Genomic DNA, 17,017 nt, shown 5'->3' on the forward strand with positions numbered 1-17,017 from the left:
TTATCTACTGTCATGGTACCTAAATCTATGACAATAATAATATTATTAAATATAGACACAAATGTTTTATAATTAATTATAATAAATATGCATAATTAAAATAGGTGGTAGGTGGTAGCTGCATATACTTACATTATACATAATAATATAATCCATACCTAATTACCTACATCAAAAGAAAATCAGGTGTCGTGTCTGTGTAAACTAATTTATATGTTCGGTATTCATTTACCTAACAGTTTCCGTATGTATGACCTTGCGTGGTATTTTATAGTTATTTTATTTTGATAACCCTATTTTCAGACTATAGTCAACAACACACAAAATGTGTGAAATAAAGTCGACCTTCGCGCGGCGCCAGAGAGCTCAATGTCGGCTACTCGCGTGCGGTCCGTTTGTTAATAATACTTATGTAGGCATTTGTGAACATCAAAGCAGTGAGACTTCTGTACTTGTACTATTATCTATTCTGTGGATATACTTGTTAATTCACGCGAATTTTGTCTCTTTTACTCGCTTTTATCTTTATATTTATATTTAAATGAATCAAGGCACCAGCGGTCATAACCTTAAAGTCTAGGAGCAGTGTGAAAAATACTCACACTGTATCTGTAAACTAAAAAAAAAATTAACACTTATAAAGACAGACTTATATATTTATAGATGCGTCAAAAAACCGATTGCTACCTCTCTTAATGATAGTATCCAACTGTTTTGAGTGCATGCAATTTACTGAAGTACTCAGTTTTAATCAGATTCAGAGGGCAATATTTTTTGGTTTCATTTTGATTTCTGGGTTCCAATATTATGACTTATGTAACCCTATAATTTCACCTACGGTTTTTCAACAGTCGTCGGATCAGTTCACGATGTGCCGCGTGAAGTTCGAACACAAGAACGTGGCGAACCCGCACTCCACCGTCAGCGGTCGCCACCTGGCGTACAGCACGCCCGCTGACACGAGGATGATCATCGGTATGTAGCGGACACATTGATATACAGGACTAAGTGACAATACTTTAGGATGTGTATGTGTCCCCTAAATAGAGCTCGCTGTGAAAGTAGCAGCCCTGAAAGAGCAAATTTTTCTTGTAATTTGTATGGGCAAGCAATTTTCCTACACAAAAGTTAAAAAAAAAACTTAAAAAGTTACTCTTTTAGCGCTGCTACTTTCATGGTCAACTCATACCAACCCTTAAGTATTATTACTTAGTTTTGTTACACCCTGTATAGGGTGGGCCATGGGCCTTATGGGGATACAGGAGTTAAAGGACCTACGCAATTTGGTCGGGTTATGTAAAATATTTATATTATTGGATATATTTATTCTTTGTTATCCAATCATTCCTAATTCGTTATAAGTGTGGCCCAACCACGGAGCTTATACAAAAAGAACTTAGCAACTGTGCACTGTGATTTTCAACTCGTTCCTGACGTCATCATTGTGGGCGGGGCTTAAGTCAGTATACTTTCAGCGTTTGTCAGGTGCACACGTAACGAGACTCCCAATAAATTGGTGTTTTTTGCGTTCTTAACAAGGAAAAGATGAAGTATTGTGTTTTACAATCTCGAAAACACTCAGAAAGACGTTCAGGCGGCCTACCACAACCTTTCCTAAAACTATCATGTTTCCAGAACACTTTGTTGTAAGATTACAATAACCTTACTTTGATTCGTACCATGAACTTTTTAAGGTGTATGAAAACAATCTTGTTTTATTCCTGCTAAGTGATGGGAAAGAACGAACGATATCAAATTATTTGTTTACATTTATCAATGGGTGGAAGCGAGATAAGCAACTATGAAGCGCTTTGTTCCTCTCACACGATTGTGTAAACAAATGAATTGTCATGGGTGGAAGCGAGATAGCAGCTATAAAGCGTTTTGTCACTCTCACACGATTGTGTAAACAAATGAAGTGTCTAATTAGTCTAAACAAATGTAGAAAAAACTTATTAGTGACTGTAGAGAATTTGAATGGTACTAAACATAAATATTTCAATAAATTAAACCGATTCAGCGCTAAATTGTTAACAATAGGAATTAAATCAAATAGTTGAATTGTTGAAAAACTAATGGTGAAACCCAATTAAGACTTGAAGTGTTGTTGTGGTACGCTAAAACAAAAAAGTTTTAAGTGGTGTGTGAGTTGCGCGACTTTGAAGACTGTTTCGATATTTTCTATTATAAGGTAAATAGAAGGTACGTAAATATTTAATTCATTGGTAATCTCAAAACAAAAGCCGTTTTTTATGTACATGGTAAACTTTAAATACAAATAAAGTTAAGACTTTCTTGTTAATACATAATATGCGTAATTTAAAGTCGTACCGTACTCAATTTTCAAATATAATTTTACTAAAAAACAGTAAAGAATGCAAAACAATCTTAAAATAGTTGATATTTCACAGCGGATTTAAGATCGCTAGTTTGACGTTAAAGTAATCTTGCTCATCTGTCAAACGGTGTTAAAATGGAGCTTATGGTACGCTGAGAGCGAATGATATTGGGACATGACGTCACAAAACGTCTTGACGGAACAATCATAAAGTAATCTTACTTTTAAGAGGTGATGGTACGAAATCATAAAGTAAGATTAAAATAATACTGCTATAAGAGGTTGTAGTAGGCCTCCTGATAATACCATCACATTTCATTTGGAAATAATTTTAAATGTAATTTAAATATAAAAGTTCTAGAACATTTCAGCTTTCAGCGTTAATTATACTACTTGACACTAGATGGCCAAACCTTTGAAAGATAATACAGACGTAAATGCGTATAATTTTGCATAAGTTTATTACAATAATCATACTTGAATACTGAAAACCGTTGTACACTTAGTCTTAAACACATTTAAATAGCTAAAACCGTGATTATGTAGCTTTTATTATGATATTACTTTTAAACTGCCATCTGTCGTCATCTATGATAACTATTTGAATCGTAACAAAATATCCAGGCAAAATGACATCTTCGTCGTAAGATCAGTATTCAGTTATCAGTAAGTTCAGAGTCTTCATCATAAGATAGTTGAACTTCGTAGTAACATCAACATCGACCTAAGCTAGTAGTTTTGCTTTTAGCCGATAGATGAAATATTGAGAAGTGGGCGGAGCTTGACACCCCCTCTCCCCGCAAATTGTCACGCGTCGTTTCATAAGGAAACTTGATTACAACACCTCCTCTTAGTATGAGCTCCGTGGGCCCGACATTGATCTATGACTCGTGGCCGCCCACTATCGAAAATAATGCGGTCTCGTAAAGCGACATCTGTTGCAAATAAAATTACGACTTACGTCTCTATTCAAGTGCCTCAAGATCGTTATTGGTCTGTGTGTTTTATTTAGTAGCCATGTCAACAATCTATGACCCTTTTTTTCAGGTACCCGCGTTATTGCCTTATTCAAGGATGCAGGAATTAAGGAATACTACTCGGCGGGCATCGTTGCTGAGGTTCCCAATCCAGTGAACAATTATAGGTAATTATATTATTACTTTTACCCCCTAACTATTATAAAACTGCCTTAATATTTTTACAAAAAAAGTTAACTAGTGGCTACGGTAGAGAGTATAGAATGTTTTGTCTTTCTTCAAATCAAAAAATAAACATTGTAGTAAAGGATATTCATGTATAGTTTTTTTTTGAGTAAGAGAAATTATGTTGCTGCAATCGATAACGAAATTGCTGCGAATCGGTGTCGCCAAAATGAAACTTTTAAAGTGTTTATTTGATATGTTCTGCCTCACACGACAAGAAGTTCTAAATTGTTTACTTCATATGTGTTGCCCTCTACACGGCCCTTACTTACCCTTACGGATAAAACAGAAACTTAATATCCCTCAGGTACCTGATATTCTTCGACGACGGTTACGCGCAGTACGCGGCGCACCGCGAGACGCGCGTCGTCTGTCAGAGCTCGCCGCTAGTGTGGGAGGAGGTGCACGTGGACTCGCGCCAGTTCGTCAAGGACTACATTACCAGCTACCCCGAGCGGCCCATGGTGCGCCTCCACGCTGGACAGAACCTCAAGACTGAGTTTAAAGGTATTTAAGGCACTAGTGTCATAAAGCTGAAGAGCTTCCTAGTTTTCCGTGTGCGGGCAATTAGAACTTTTGCACATCTGCATGCAAATATGTTATTCGTGGACGAAAACTACGTATGCGTTGACCTTAAAGATGAGACCGCACTTGAACAGTGACCTTATCACTTTTCATAGAACTGACATTTTGTGTCGCGTAGTGCGGCTTACCCCATACGATATTATACAAGATATTTGGCCGTGACGTGTCGCGTCGTGCCGCTGCAGTGTAGTTACGCCTGCGTGCGGTTAACCTTAAGTTTATTAGAAACCACAATATAATCGTGTGTCGTCCAGGAAAATGGCTGTCCTGTGTGGTGGAAGCTGTGGACGCATCGCTGGTGCGCGTGGCGTTCGTGGACGGGCGGCGCGAGTGGATCTACCGCGGGTCGACGCGCCTCGCCCCGCTGTTCCTCGAGCTGCAGGCGGCCGAGCGCTCGCGGCCCCGTGCGGCCCCGCGCGCCATGCCACGCCCCCTCGGTAATAAGGTACGGTCGTTGAAAACACAGAAAATCTCTTTTGTTTGCACGCTGCCATTACTATGTCATAGACATGTACGATACAAACTCATTATAATAAAAGTTGATAGATAAATACATTGAGCAAAAAAGTGTGTCTGATATTAAATTCTGTTTTTGTTTTAGGGCAACATGCCGTACGTCGAGTACACGAGGTCCAACGAACAGGCGAAGTCTGCGCAGAACGCAGAGGTATTTTTCTTCTTGGTTCTTAATTCCATTAATTAATATATAGAGCTATGTTTTGGTTGTTATTTTACTGATTTTAAATTAGAGGACGTTATACAATTGGTCGCTGTTAAGCATTTGCACCCACAAGTTCGTAGAGTTATGAATGCAGTCTTGTTCTCAATGATCTAAAGAACAAGACGATTCATTTAACTCAATCCGTATTTTTTTTGTGGGATGACACACAAATGCTTAACAGCGTTAAATTAAAAGCTCGTTAATGTGTATAGGAAATACGTCGTCAGCGGTCCGTAGCTAAGAAGTCGACAACGACGAGTCAGCCGACCCCCGCGCCCGCTACCAACCTCGATGACGTCACTAGCCGTGTTGTCGTAAGTAGTTTCGTCGCGTATCATTTTTTTCTCGTTTTCAATCTATGTAAAAAGGTTTCCGAATGTCATTAATTCTTTGTTTATCCTGCAAAGCTGCAACAGAATTATATCCATCGTTAAATTTATTCAGACTGACTTTTACTAAACAAACGCCTTTAAATTTCATAGTTTAGCAATTAATGGGGCTATTTGTAAAAAAATAAACTTTTTTATTTATTAAATAAATTACTTAATTAATAAATAAAAAATATTTTACTGATTCGCCATTCTTTCGTTCAATATAATCAATGTTATTAGCTCGTAGACAAAAACACAAACTTGTTAATTTATGGCTCCTTTCCTTTAGTTCTATACGCCGAAGAACGCTGTGAGACCGCACAAGATGGTGCCCCACAAGTGCGGACCGCAGTGCAAAAGAACTGACGTGCTTCAGCTCAAAGACTTGCGCACATACAACCCGCTCGCTAAGCCCCTGCTCAGCGGATGGGAGAGGTAAGTTGAAAAATATTGATTACTAGATGACGCCCGCAATTCCGTTGCGCCAAAATTCGTTTATCACACACAACTGCAAAAAATTGTGAATGGCTATTACCTATAAGTTTTTCTATACAAGAAAATAAATAAATACCCTACAGGCAGATTGTACGCTGGCGCGGTCACAAGCATGTGATGTACGTGGGCGGGTGCGGGCGGCGGCTGCGCAACATGGCGGAGCTGCACCGCTACCTGCGCGCCACACGCTCCGACATGTCCGTCGACCTGTTCGACTTCTCGCCCAATACCCACTGCCTTGCCGAGTTCGTGCTTAACCGCTGTATCGTGTCTAAGAAGGTTAGTCTATCATCTATGTAAAAAAACTTGAGAGGCGTCAAGGGACATCCGGATGGAAGGAAGTTGCTTTCTATGAGAGAGAGACAGACAGAGAAACACGCGCACGCCGCACGGTTTACAATTATAGCAAATGGTATCGTTATAACTCTTAGTCTTAATTTTTTCCGTCTAGCCCCCTTTCGCGCGATATGGAACTTCGTTCCAAATAAAAATGAATTTTCAGTTTTTTTAGTCTCGCCAAAGCTCGAGAACGGCGGATCTAATTTGGCTTATTTTAGTCTTAAAATATTAGGGAAAGTCCAGGGAAGTTTTGTACGGGAAATATGTCACGAGGGAAGTGACACAAATTTCATCTAGTAACAATTAAATGTGCGTAGACGGGTATGAGCGTATTAAAGGGGCGCACCAATGGCTGTTTGGCGCCGCCGTTGGCGTAACAGTATCGGCCAATCAGAGCGCAGTTATATTAAATTATTAATAATGAAAATGTGCAGGACCTGTCAAACGGCAAAGAGAACGTGCCGGTCCCGTGTGTGAACTACTACGACCACAGCCTGCCGGAGTTCTACTCGTATAACACGGAGCGCACGCCCACCGCCGGCGTGCCGCTCAACCTGGACCCCGAATTCCTGTGCGGATGCGACTGCGAGGACGATTGCCAGGTAGGTTCGCTTATATTACAGCATCAATACACGTGTAGGACCCGTCAAACGGCAAAGAGAACGTGCCGGTGCCGTGCGTGAACTACTACGACCACAGCCTGCCGGAGTATCGGAGTTCGATGCGACTGCGAGGACAACTGTCAGGTATGTTGGGTCATAATAAAGATGTATCTCACACAGTACCCGTTTAAGGTCTATCCGCGCCCTGGGCGAGAATTCTTCGGCGCCCAGGCTGCTGGTATTGCTGAATAAAAAGGCACCCCTTTTGTTTGCCTTCGGCGTCGCTTTTTGTCCATCCATAGGCGATGGTAGTTGGTTTCCATCAGGTGACCCACTTGCTCGTTATTTTTTAAATTAATATGATATGTTTGTGCAGGACAAGTCGAAGTGTGCGTGCTGGCAGCTGACGCTAGAGGGCGCCCGTACTATCCAAATGGAGGGTGACGTCGGCTACGTGTACAAGCGCCTGCCCAAGCCCCTCCCCACTGGCATATACGAGTGTAACTCCAGGTATATACAGTATACTATCTCAGGCTGAGTATATATTTGTAGAACTTCAGCATATTGATTCACAGTTGCATTAGTAAAGTTAGGATATAGGATAAAGTCGATTAAAAGACAATTTTCAGAATGTTAGTTACCCAATACCCATCCTCCACTTACGTCTTCATTTACGAACTTTATTTACGAGTTCATGATTTAATTGGTAATCCAACTATAGGAAAAATGCGTATATTATTTTATGATCAAAATTTCCAGATGCAAATGCAAACACACATGTCTCAATCGAGTCGCGCAGCATCCGCTCCAGCTTAAACTACAAGTGAGTGCATATCCTCGAATTTCTAACATTTTATTTTTTGGTAAGAAAGCGTGAAGCATTTGTCCATGTGACATGTCTAGCTAATACACTTTCCAAATTATTTATCTCTTTTAGTTTCTTTGACCTGAAACTTTGAATGGCGACTATAATATTCGTTGTATGCCGCAGGTATTTAAGACTCTGAACAAAGGTTGGGGTATCCGCGCACTAAACGACGTGCCCGAGGGATCTTTCCTGTGCGTGTATGCCGGCAACCTACTCACTGATGCCACCGCCACACTGGTAAGATCTTCTTTCTCTTTCTTTTTGCAATTTGACTACAATACAAACCTTGACTTACCTCTAAATGATGTTAAGCTCTTGATGAAACAAATCTGTAATATTTTTGAGGGGGGCCTGGTGACCCCTTAACACAGGGCAACCTACTTAGGGCACCAGTCTCCTGCGATAATTTGTAATTGCACTACTTTTTTTTTGTATTGTGGGAGAAGTTAGTTATAAGTTAATTATATTATGTTAACATATTTTAGATGCTAAATATTTAATTTGCCCCCAGGTGGATGGTATAGGGCCCTTTCGTGTCAATTGTCATGTCAAACGCGCGTTTGCAACTTTTTGTGATATTCTACGTCAATTTGCAAACAGTTTATGTGATCAGTTATCTAACATATTTAACAGCAAATCGATATTTTATCACAGTATAACTTTTCACCAATATTCGTTCACCTATTGAGATAGTTTGTTTATGATTTCATTTGTATATTATGATTTTTAATCCTATGCATTTTCCTGTTTTCCCCTAGGACGGTTTGAACGAGGGCGACGAATTCCTTGCGGAGTTGGACTACATAGAGGTCGTGGAACAGATGAAGGAAGGCTTCGAAGAGGATATACCCGAAGACGCTAAAGAACAAGATAAAGTACACGCTTTATAGTCTCATTCATCACCGTCTATTTTTCTCTTATTGCTTATAAAATTTATCAAATATCCAGTCAACTTTCTGTTAACATTTGTTTATTTTATTTGATATCAGACTGTTTCGTATTATACATTATGCTCGCTCGAGTATTGTATAGCTAGTGAGTCGATCTACATAATACACAAAGAAAAAGAGTATATACGTGGGAGAGCCATGCTTCGGCACGAATGGGCCGGCTCGACCGGAGAAATACCACGTTCTCACAGAAAACCGGCGTGAAACAGCGCTTGCGCTGTGTTTCGCCGAGTGAGTGAGTTTACCGGAGGCCCAATCAACTACCCTATTCCCTTCCCTACCCTCCTCTATTCCCTTCCCTTCCCATCCCTACCCTCTCCTATTACCCTATTCCCTCTTAAAAGGCCGGCAACACACCTGCAGCTCTTCTGATACTGCGAGTGTCCATGGGCGACGGAAGTTGCTTTCCATCAGGTGACCCGTTTGCTCGTTTGCCCCCTTATTTCATAAAAAAAAAAAATTTTTACTTGCTAGCAACACAATCGTGTCTTGGGGTTACATTATTTGCTTTTAAGGCAATTCGTTTGTCAGGGCAAACTCCTCTAAACATGAGTTTACTTGACTTTTACAGGAGACAAGTGAGAGTAGTTCTGAAGAAGAATCATCGGAGGAGGAAAAGAAGTCGAAGGGAGAAGATGACGATGATGTGGACTTCCATCCCGGGTACATCGGACCCGGACTCACGGACTTCACGTGAGTGAGCTTAGTGATAGCAGTATCAACTGAACGTAACTAATACGTAGTTACGTTCAAAGCATAAAGTTAATATACCTGGCGGTATAGAGAAACAAAGAGCTGAGCAAGCGAGATGTCACTATTTACATTTAGATTTTTTTTGTTTTCTTGTAAAAAAAAACGGTAGCAAGGAATATGAGAACTGTCACCCATATCATCTTAAAACGCACAAACTATAGTAATAAGATAAGGCAATTGACGATAGGTGACATACAACAGTAATGATTTATGATGCATAATTATTATTTTTCAGTAAAAGATTACGAAAACGTGATAAGAAAAACGCACGGGACAAAATCGCTCGGGACCAAAACGCTAAACAAGAAAATAAAGAAGACGACAAAAACCAGAAGAGCAAAACAGACAAGTCCGAGAAGAACGACGACTGCATCACGATCAGTGACGACGAAAGTAAGAACAATAATAATTTATTTCGGGAGATAGCGCAAACCATTTCCCACAAATTCAACAGTCTCAACCAACTCAGGCCTACGGGGGAGGCCAATGTTCAGCAGTGGACAGCAATAGGCTTTTGATGTTGAACCAAGTCAGGTGTTCGTTGAAGTGATAAACTATGAGAGAGTCGTATATTTGCAGCAAAAAAGTATAAAGCTATATTTTTTTCGTGGCTCAATAAAACCATTATCAGATCTTCTGTCCAATCCTGTGGTCTGTTGACTATAAATCTGGGCCACATCAAAATTGATTCAGTAGTTTCAAAGCATTACTAAGTCATAATTTAGCAGTGATGTAGATTGTAGTACTATCAGAGAAGTTGACTCCTAGGCAGATGGCCCCATCCAACCGATCACAGCCAACATTGAATTGACATAAGACGACCATGTTGATCCGTCAACTGCCTAGGAATCAATTTCCTCGATGGTACATCTTATATATAAAATTCTCGTTTCACAAATCACAATATTAGTTACCGTACTCCTCCGAAACGGCTTTACTGATTTTTACTCAATTTTATATGCATATTCAGTAGGTCTGAGAATCGGCTACTGGTTACTTTTTATATTGATGTGCCTCCGGAAAACATACAGCATTGTTTTGAAGAAAGCAGTGTATACTTATCTGTTTCGGTCTGTTTTATCTTTATAAACGGGTTTCGGTAACTTAACTAGATGGCGCTAGATGACATCTCTATTGGCGGCTCTCGACATAGGCGAACGCGTTGGCCAACGCGTCTGCAGACGCGTTGGCCCAATGTGTAGAACGGGCGTTCGCGCGTTGGCCAACGTCTAAATAGATCAGTTTTAAAACGTTAAATAACTGAACCAATTGCTTCTACATCTAGATCTGTCTCGTTACCTAAACAAGCAAATTTCGGAGGTTATAAAACAATAAATAATTCAAAATCAAATTATAAAAAGTCTAATAATAACACCCACAAACAAAACAATTCATTTCGAAACAACAATATTAAAAAGAAGGGACTATCAAACACATTTCATGGGGGGACAATTGATAAAATTCAAACATCAATGGCAAACTATGGGAGCCACAAACCATGTAATATTAGCAATTTCGGGTTCTCGAATACCATTCTTCAAAAAACCCCCGTTGATCTTACCCACGAAACGAATACTGAAACGGTATACAACCGAACCGTCCCCTGCAGTATCGAAAATAATTCAGGAACTGTTGGATCAAAAGGTATTAGAACCAGTAGTTGCCAAAACGCCCAGTTTCATATCGAAAGTTTTTTTGCGGAAAAAGAGCGATGGTTCAATGAGACCAATTTTCGACCTTCGGCAACTCAATGCATATGTAAAAGTGAAACGGTTTCGTCTAGTGTCTCATGTAAATGTTCCGGAATTTCTCCAGCCAAAAGACTGGATGATAAAATTAGATATTTCAAACGCCTATTTCCATTTGCCCATTGCAAAATCGCACCGACCTTTTTTAAGAATCAGTTACCTGAGAAAGTTGTACTAAATGACATGCCTACCATTTGGTCTAGCTTCTGCTCCTTACCTTTTCTCTTTTGTAACGTGTTGGGTCGCGGAGAACCTACCCGCGAAAGGATATCGAATACTAGTCTACCTAGACGATTTCCTTGTAGTACACCAGGATCGGAACGCTCTGTGTCTGCAGGCTTCGGAAGCCGTAAGACACTTGGAATTGTTGGGCTGGCAAATCAACTATCGGAAATCGGTTCTTACCCCAACTCAGGACCTAGAATATTTAGGAATACGTTGGAGGACAGTAGCGAATACCATGTCACTCCCAGAACAGAAGATCACCAGCCTAGACAGCAATCTGAAACAAAGGATTGTACTGAAAGAGGGCATAAATCTTCGACAGCTGCAAAGCCTGCTAAGACAATTGAACTTTGCCAACTTTGTTGTCCCAAGGGGAAGACTCCATTGCCGGCACCTCCAAATATTTCTGAAGCGTTTTTCCAAGGTTTTGACCCGTGTAAAGATCCGTTTCCCAGACCACGTGAAACGAGAATTAATGTGGTGGCTCAACGGCATTACCGCTCGGCACCGATACACAAAAAACCCACGACGAACTATCTGGCGACGGACGCTTCAGATGTGGGATGGGGTGCCTATTTAGACGGAACTTTACTCTCCGGGAAATGGACAGTACAGCAAAAAAGATGGCACAGCAACAAAAAAGAAAGCAATAAAAGCAAAATCAAAAGAACTAAGGAATTCGCACATACTAATTCAATCAGACAATCGAACCGTGATTGCCTACATTCGAAAAGAAGGAGGAACAAAATCAGTGGAAATGTTAGCCTTAACCTTTCAACTCCTACAGTTGACCGGCAGTCTGAACATATGTCTGTCTGCACATTACCTTCCGGGGAGGTACAACATAATAGCGGACAGTCTATCCCGCGGAAAAATCCCAGCGGAATGGCATCTGCTCCCCTCGGGCACTGCGAAAGTGTTCCGGAAGTGGGGATATCCAGAGGTGGACCTATTCGCCTCGAGACGAACAGCAGTAGTACGGAACTACGTCACGATAGATTGCAGAGATCAATCAGCAGACTTTATAGATGCCTTCAGCAAACCCTGGGATTACAGACTAGCTTGGGTATTTCCTCCTCCAAGCATAATTCCGAAAATTCTGGCACATATGAACACAGCTCGGGGAACTTACCTCATAGTAGCTCCAGAGTGGTCTCAAGCGTTCTGGTTACAGGATCTGAAATCTCGAGCTCTGGATGTCGCAATGGAGCTTCAGAATCTGCCGGAAATTCTGATAGACGTGACAACGGGACAACCCCCACCACAAGTGCACTCGTTAATGTTGAAAGTGTGGAAAATTGGGGGTGGGGCTCGCAAATAAGAGAATGGTCCTCGGAAGAAAAGAATCTTCTACAAAAGAGCTGGCGTACCTCCACGTTATCAACATATTTGCCGGCAATTAAAAGATGGCTTGAATGGTGTTCAATTCCTGAAGTCAATGCTAAAGAGCCTCAACCATTCGAAGTCGCAAAATTTCTTGTGCATCTTCATTTTAACGAAAACTTGTCGTACAACACAATTTTAGTACACAAGTCTACTGTACTTACTTTTTGTGGACCTCACGCCGAACACCACACATTTTCAAATTTTATTATAAAACACACTCTTAAAGCCATAGCCTCTGCGAAGCCTAAAAAAGTTACCATTTCCATATCGTGGGATCCAAGGGATGTACTGGAGTGGATCACAGCAAGCAAACCCTCCAAAAGATCTCTTTGATATAGCTAGAAGAACTGCAATAGTCCTATTATTGGCCTCGGGAAGGAGAGTCCATGATCTCACTCTACTCGAGGTAACAAGTGATCACTTCTTCGACAGAGGTGACCATATTTTCTTAATACCGGCATTTGGATCTAAGACAGACACTCATTCTCGTCGCCAAACTGCCTGGATGCTTTCAAAATACGACAATAGAAATATTTGCCCTGTAACTCTTGTCAGATCTTACCTGGAAAAAGTTAGGCCCCGAAGGTCTGAGGTGGGAGATTTAAATAGTTTGTTTATTACAGTAAATGGGGTAATTAAACCAGCTTCCAGGACTGTAATAGGAAATTGGGTGCATTCTGTATTGAGGGACAGTGGTATTGACGCACCTCCAGGAAGCTGTAGGTCAGCGGTAGCATCCTGGAGGTGGCTTCATAATCAATCAATAGACGAAATATTATCTAGGGGAAATTGGAAATCATCCAACACGTTTTTTAATCATTATTGTAAACAGATAGAAATCCCTAAAGACAATCGACTTGATTCATTTTTTAGTACTTTTGCGCCGGTTTAGTTAATGTATGAATTATGTTATTTTATACTTATTTTTATGATTTTCTCTGTTATAATTATTATGGTTAATTATATAGATATTAAAATATGAATAATATATTGAAATATTGATATTAAAATATGTATGTTTTCTTTATCTGCATAAAGTTTAACTTCAAACGACTACTTACGTTATAATTTATATTACTTAATTTCACCTATTTATCATCATAGCGTTGTGTAATAGATCATCACCAGCAGATAACAAACACGTCTTCAAAACAATGCTGTATGTTTTCCGGAGGCACATCAATATTACGGTTTTACATAACAATGAAACCGATATTATACAGCATTGTAGGAAGTTCCTCCTGGTGAAGACGACTATGGTTTGGAAAATGGCGGCGCTGGCGCGCCCCCCTTGCTGGTCTATGTTCCATCATAGAGATCGCTCCTAGCGCCATCTAGTTAAGTTACTGAAACCCGTTTATGAAGATAAAACAGACCGAAACAGATAAGTATACACTGCTTTCTTCAAAACAATGCTGTATGTTTTCCGCTTCGGCACATAATATCGGTTTCATTGTTATGTAAAACCGTAATATTAAGCGTTTGTTGAATAAATTATTACAACTCGAGACTGACGACGACCATTGTTTGTGCGAGGGGCCCCGCGTTCCACTTGACGTTAAAAACGATCAAAACGCTCAAAACAGGAGGCATTTTGAGTGTCTTGATCGTTTTTAACAACAAGTGGAACGCGGAGAGGATAGCGATGGACGTTGCCATGGTGACATACTTATTTAGTCACTTCAATAAAATAATATGGATGAAATACTTTATATGGCAAAACAACATTTGCCGGGACAGCTAGTATTATATATAATTCAATACACTACTTAAATAATATGAAATAGACTTATATTTTTTGTGGCAGGTCGGGAGCCATCTTGTTTCACTGCTGCGGCGGGGATGCGCGCCAACGAGTTTGTCTCCAAATATAAGTAAGTCGAAGGAATATCATACAAGGTGTAACAAAATTAAATGATAATTGATAATACCTTATATAGAGTTGACCGTGAAAGTGGCAGCACTGAAAGAGCATTTTTTGTGATTTGTATGGGCAAGCGCCCCAGCATCAAGAGTTTGCCCATAATATGAAAGTTGAAAAAAAAACTCTTTCAACGCTGCTAATTTCACAGAGGACTAATAATACAGGAGACTAATACACACCCTAAAGTTTTGTTACACCTTGTATGTATGATATATTCAGAAAACTTTTTTATTTCCCTTGACATTTTTTTTCGCATATTGTTATCTTATTTAATAGCAACAACACTCATAATATTATTATTATCCATAGCCATTATCATTGACATTTTTATTTTCTTTAGTCCCGTATTTTTCGTAGAATGACATTTATATTGGTTATGTACTGTTTAGGTCTGTTCGTACGTTATACGGTGAAGATGAGGCGTGCTACATCATGGACGCTAAGGTTCAGGGCAACATCGGCAGATATCTCAACGTGAGTACTACATATAAAAAGAAAGATGAAAACAATAAATATCTACAGTCCGACAAGGCTTTATATGAACGTGGCGAGAAAAGAAACTAAACGCTTCTATCATACAAAAACGTCATTTTTGACATGTGTTTGACAGTTCTCCTTTACCAGCAGCGCCTATTGACATCATTGACACATTCATCTAGAGGCTTGTCGAACTGTAATGCAACTCTTGACCTGCAGGGCGATTCACGATTCCCGTTCGACACGGATTCGGAAACATTACCGTGCGTTCATTGGTCAAGAGGCGAACGTTTATTGGATGTCGCGCGGTGAAGTTTTACAATCCGAGTCGGATTATGCATTGTGAATCAGCTGCGTCATGTTCTGACCTGGGGGTGCTTACTTTTAAGATAGTTCTGGCGCTTGGTTGAAATAGGAATTATAACGACACTATAATTTTATACACCTATGTCGTCCAAGTATAATTTTGTATGTGGCCGACAACTGCTTCGCATACACGTTCCCACAACGTGCTAAATCATTCTTGAGTGTCTATGTATGGATATATTTAGATCAGTGGTTCTTAAACTTTTAATGGCGAAACCCTTTTGAAAAGCAAAAATTTTTGACGGAACCCCAAAATCAAGGAAAAAGTTTGAGCCACAGTGGCAAGAAGTGGATATTCATGACGGATTCTGCACGGAAAAACTTTGACTGGCATTTATTTGTATGGTGACTCCATGCTGGTGTTTGATGAACTGATGACATTTCTAAAAATATTTATGTATCGCTTGTAAACTTTTTGTTTGTGTGCCCTATGGAGGTTTCGTGGAGCCCTAGGGCACCGCGAAGCAACCATACTCATTGTATTTGAATATGGTTGGTTCAAATATGAAATACAATAGTAATGATTCAAATATACAATAAAAATTTAATATTTTCTCATACTCTGTCGCTTGAGAAACTTGGAAAGTCTCCCGGCCGCCATTTCTTAAGCGATACTATGTATTACAATAATGAAGATAAAGATTAAAATCATATGACACTGAAAATGCTCGCCGCTTTGCTGCCATTCCGGTGTAATTTGGCCCTAAGGATTGTTTTATTTGCAGCACTCGTGCACCCCGAACGTGTTCGTGCAGAACGTGTTCGTGGACACGCACGACCCGCGCTTCCCGTGGGTGGCGTTCTTCGCGCTGTCGCATGTGCGCGCGGGCACCGAGCTCACGTGGAACTACAACTACGACGTCGGCTCCGTGCCCGGCAAGGTGCTCTACTGCCTGTGCGGCGCGCCCAACTGCAAGGGCCGCCTGCTATAAGGTGAGATTACTTTACTTTTTTATTTTTATATTTTACAGGCAGTGGCGTAACTATAACATACGAAGCTCGTAGCAAATTGATGGGGCGCCATCAGTAAAAATCGTCACGTTAATAATTAATAAAACATTTTGGGTCGGGAACCCGTGGCATTTCGCCAGTCCTGCCACCCTAAAGTTACGCCACTGTTTGCAGGGCTTTATCACAAGCCATAATATTATATTATACGCAATGACTACAATTTACATAATATGGCATTAATTGTAAAATGTAATAAAATTATTATTTTCTTTTGCAGGTATTCAAACAACTATTAGTTTAATGACCATCTTGATGTTTTAGCATAAGTAATAAAGACTGAAAAGTGAAATGTAAAATAACAAGTGCGTCAAATGCTTGTTTTGTGCAAAACGTTTTACTACAATTTATTTTAAATAATAATATTTTATTGTGAGTCTCAACTAGTTCAGACCAAAAACCGAATAAAAATAACTGTCCTGATGCCTTGAACAATGTTGTATTGAATCTTTTTGTCCATGATTATTCGTGTCATTTTATTGAATAACGTTTTCTTTAAATTAACAACACATAATGAAACCAAAATGTGTATCTGTACAAGAAATCAAAAGATGATTATGTTAAATGTTTTATTTTATTGTGAGAAAGTGTATTATTTATGTTTATGTTAGATATAAGAGTATGTAATAAAATGGTGATAATTCGAGTTTATTGGTTTT

The 17,017-nt window shown here is 39.8% G+C and overlaps 1 protein-coding gene across 1 annotated transcript in view; it reads left to right on the plus strand.

The window, feature by feature from the left end:
• LOC121726757 (histone-lysine N-methyltransferase eggless) overlaps positions 1-16,635 on the plus strand; it is a 28,771-nt gene extending 12,136 nt beyond the window's left edge. The window contains exons 17-35 of the mRNA XM_042114241.1: positions 852-975; positions 3,386-3,482; positions 3,848-4,047; positions 4,380-4,570; positions 4,727-4,792; positions 5,059-5,160; positions 5,507-5,652; positions 5,796-5,991; positions 6,486-6,653; positions 7,030-7,163; positions 7,413-7,476; positions 7,645-7,758; positions 8,280-8,397; positions 9,041-9,164; positions 9,460-9,617; positions 14,391-14,457; positions 14,897-14,981; positions 16,076-16,283; positions 16,579-16,635. Of these exons, the coding sequence (XP_041970175.1) occupies positions 852-975; positions 3,386-3,482; positions 3,848-4,047; positions 4,380-4,570; positions 4,727-4,792; positions 5,059-5,160; positions 5,507-5,652; positions 5,796-5,991; positions 6,486-6,653; positions 7,030-7,163; positions 7,413-7,476; positions 7,645-7,758; positions 8,280-8,397; positions 9,041-9,164; positions 9,460-9,617; positions 14,391-14,457; positions 14,897-14,981; positions 16,076-16,282 (2,361 nt within the window). The 3' untranslated portion in view covers position 16,283; positions 16,579-16,635. The remainder of the gene's footprint in view (positions 1-851; positions 976-3,385; positions 3,483-3,847; positions 4,048-4,379; positions 4,571-4,726; positions 4,793-5,058; positions 5,161-5,506; positions 5,653-5,795; positions 5,992-6,485; positions 6,654-7,029; positions 7,164-7,412; positions 7,477-7,644; positions 7,759-8,279; positions 8,398-9,040; positions 9,165-9,459; positions 9,618-14,390; positions 14,458-14,896; positions 14,982-16,075; positions 16,284-16,578) is intronic.
• Positions 16,636-17,017: the final 382 nt, after the last annotated feature.

The sequence above is a fragment of the Aricia agestis genome, chromosome 5, assembly GCF_905147365.1.
Source record: "Aricia agestis chromosome 5, ilAriAges1.1, whole genome shotgun sequence".
NCBI classification, from domain to species: Eukaryota; Metazoa; Arthropoda; class Insecta; order Lepidoptera; family Lycaenidae; genus Aricia; species Aricia agestis.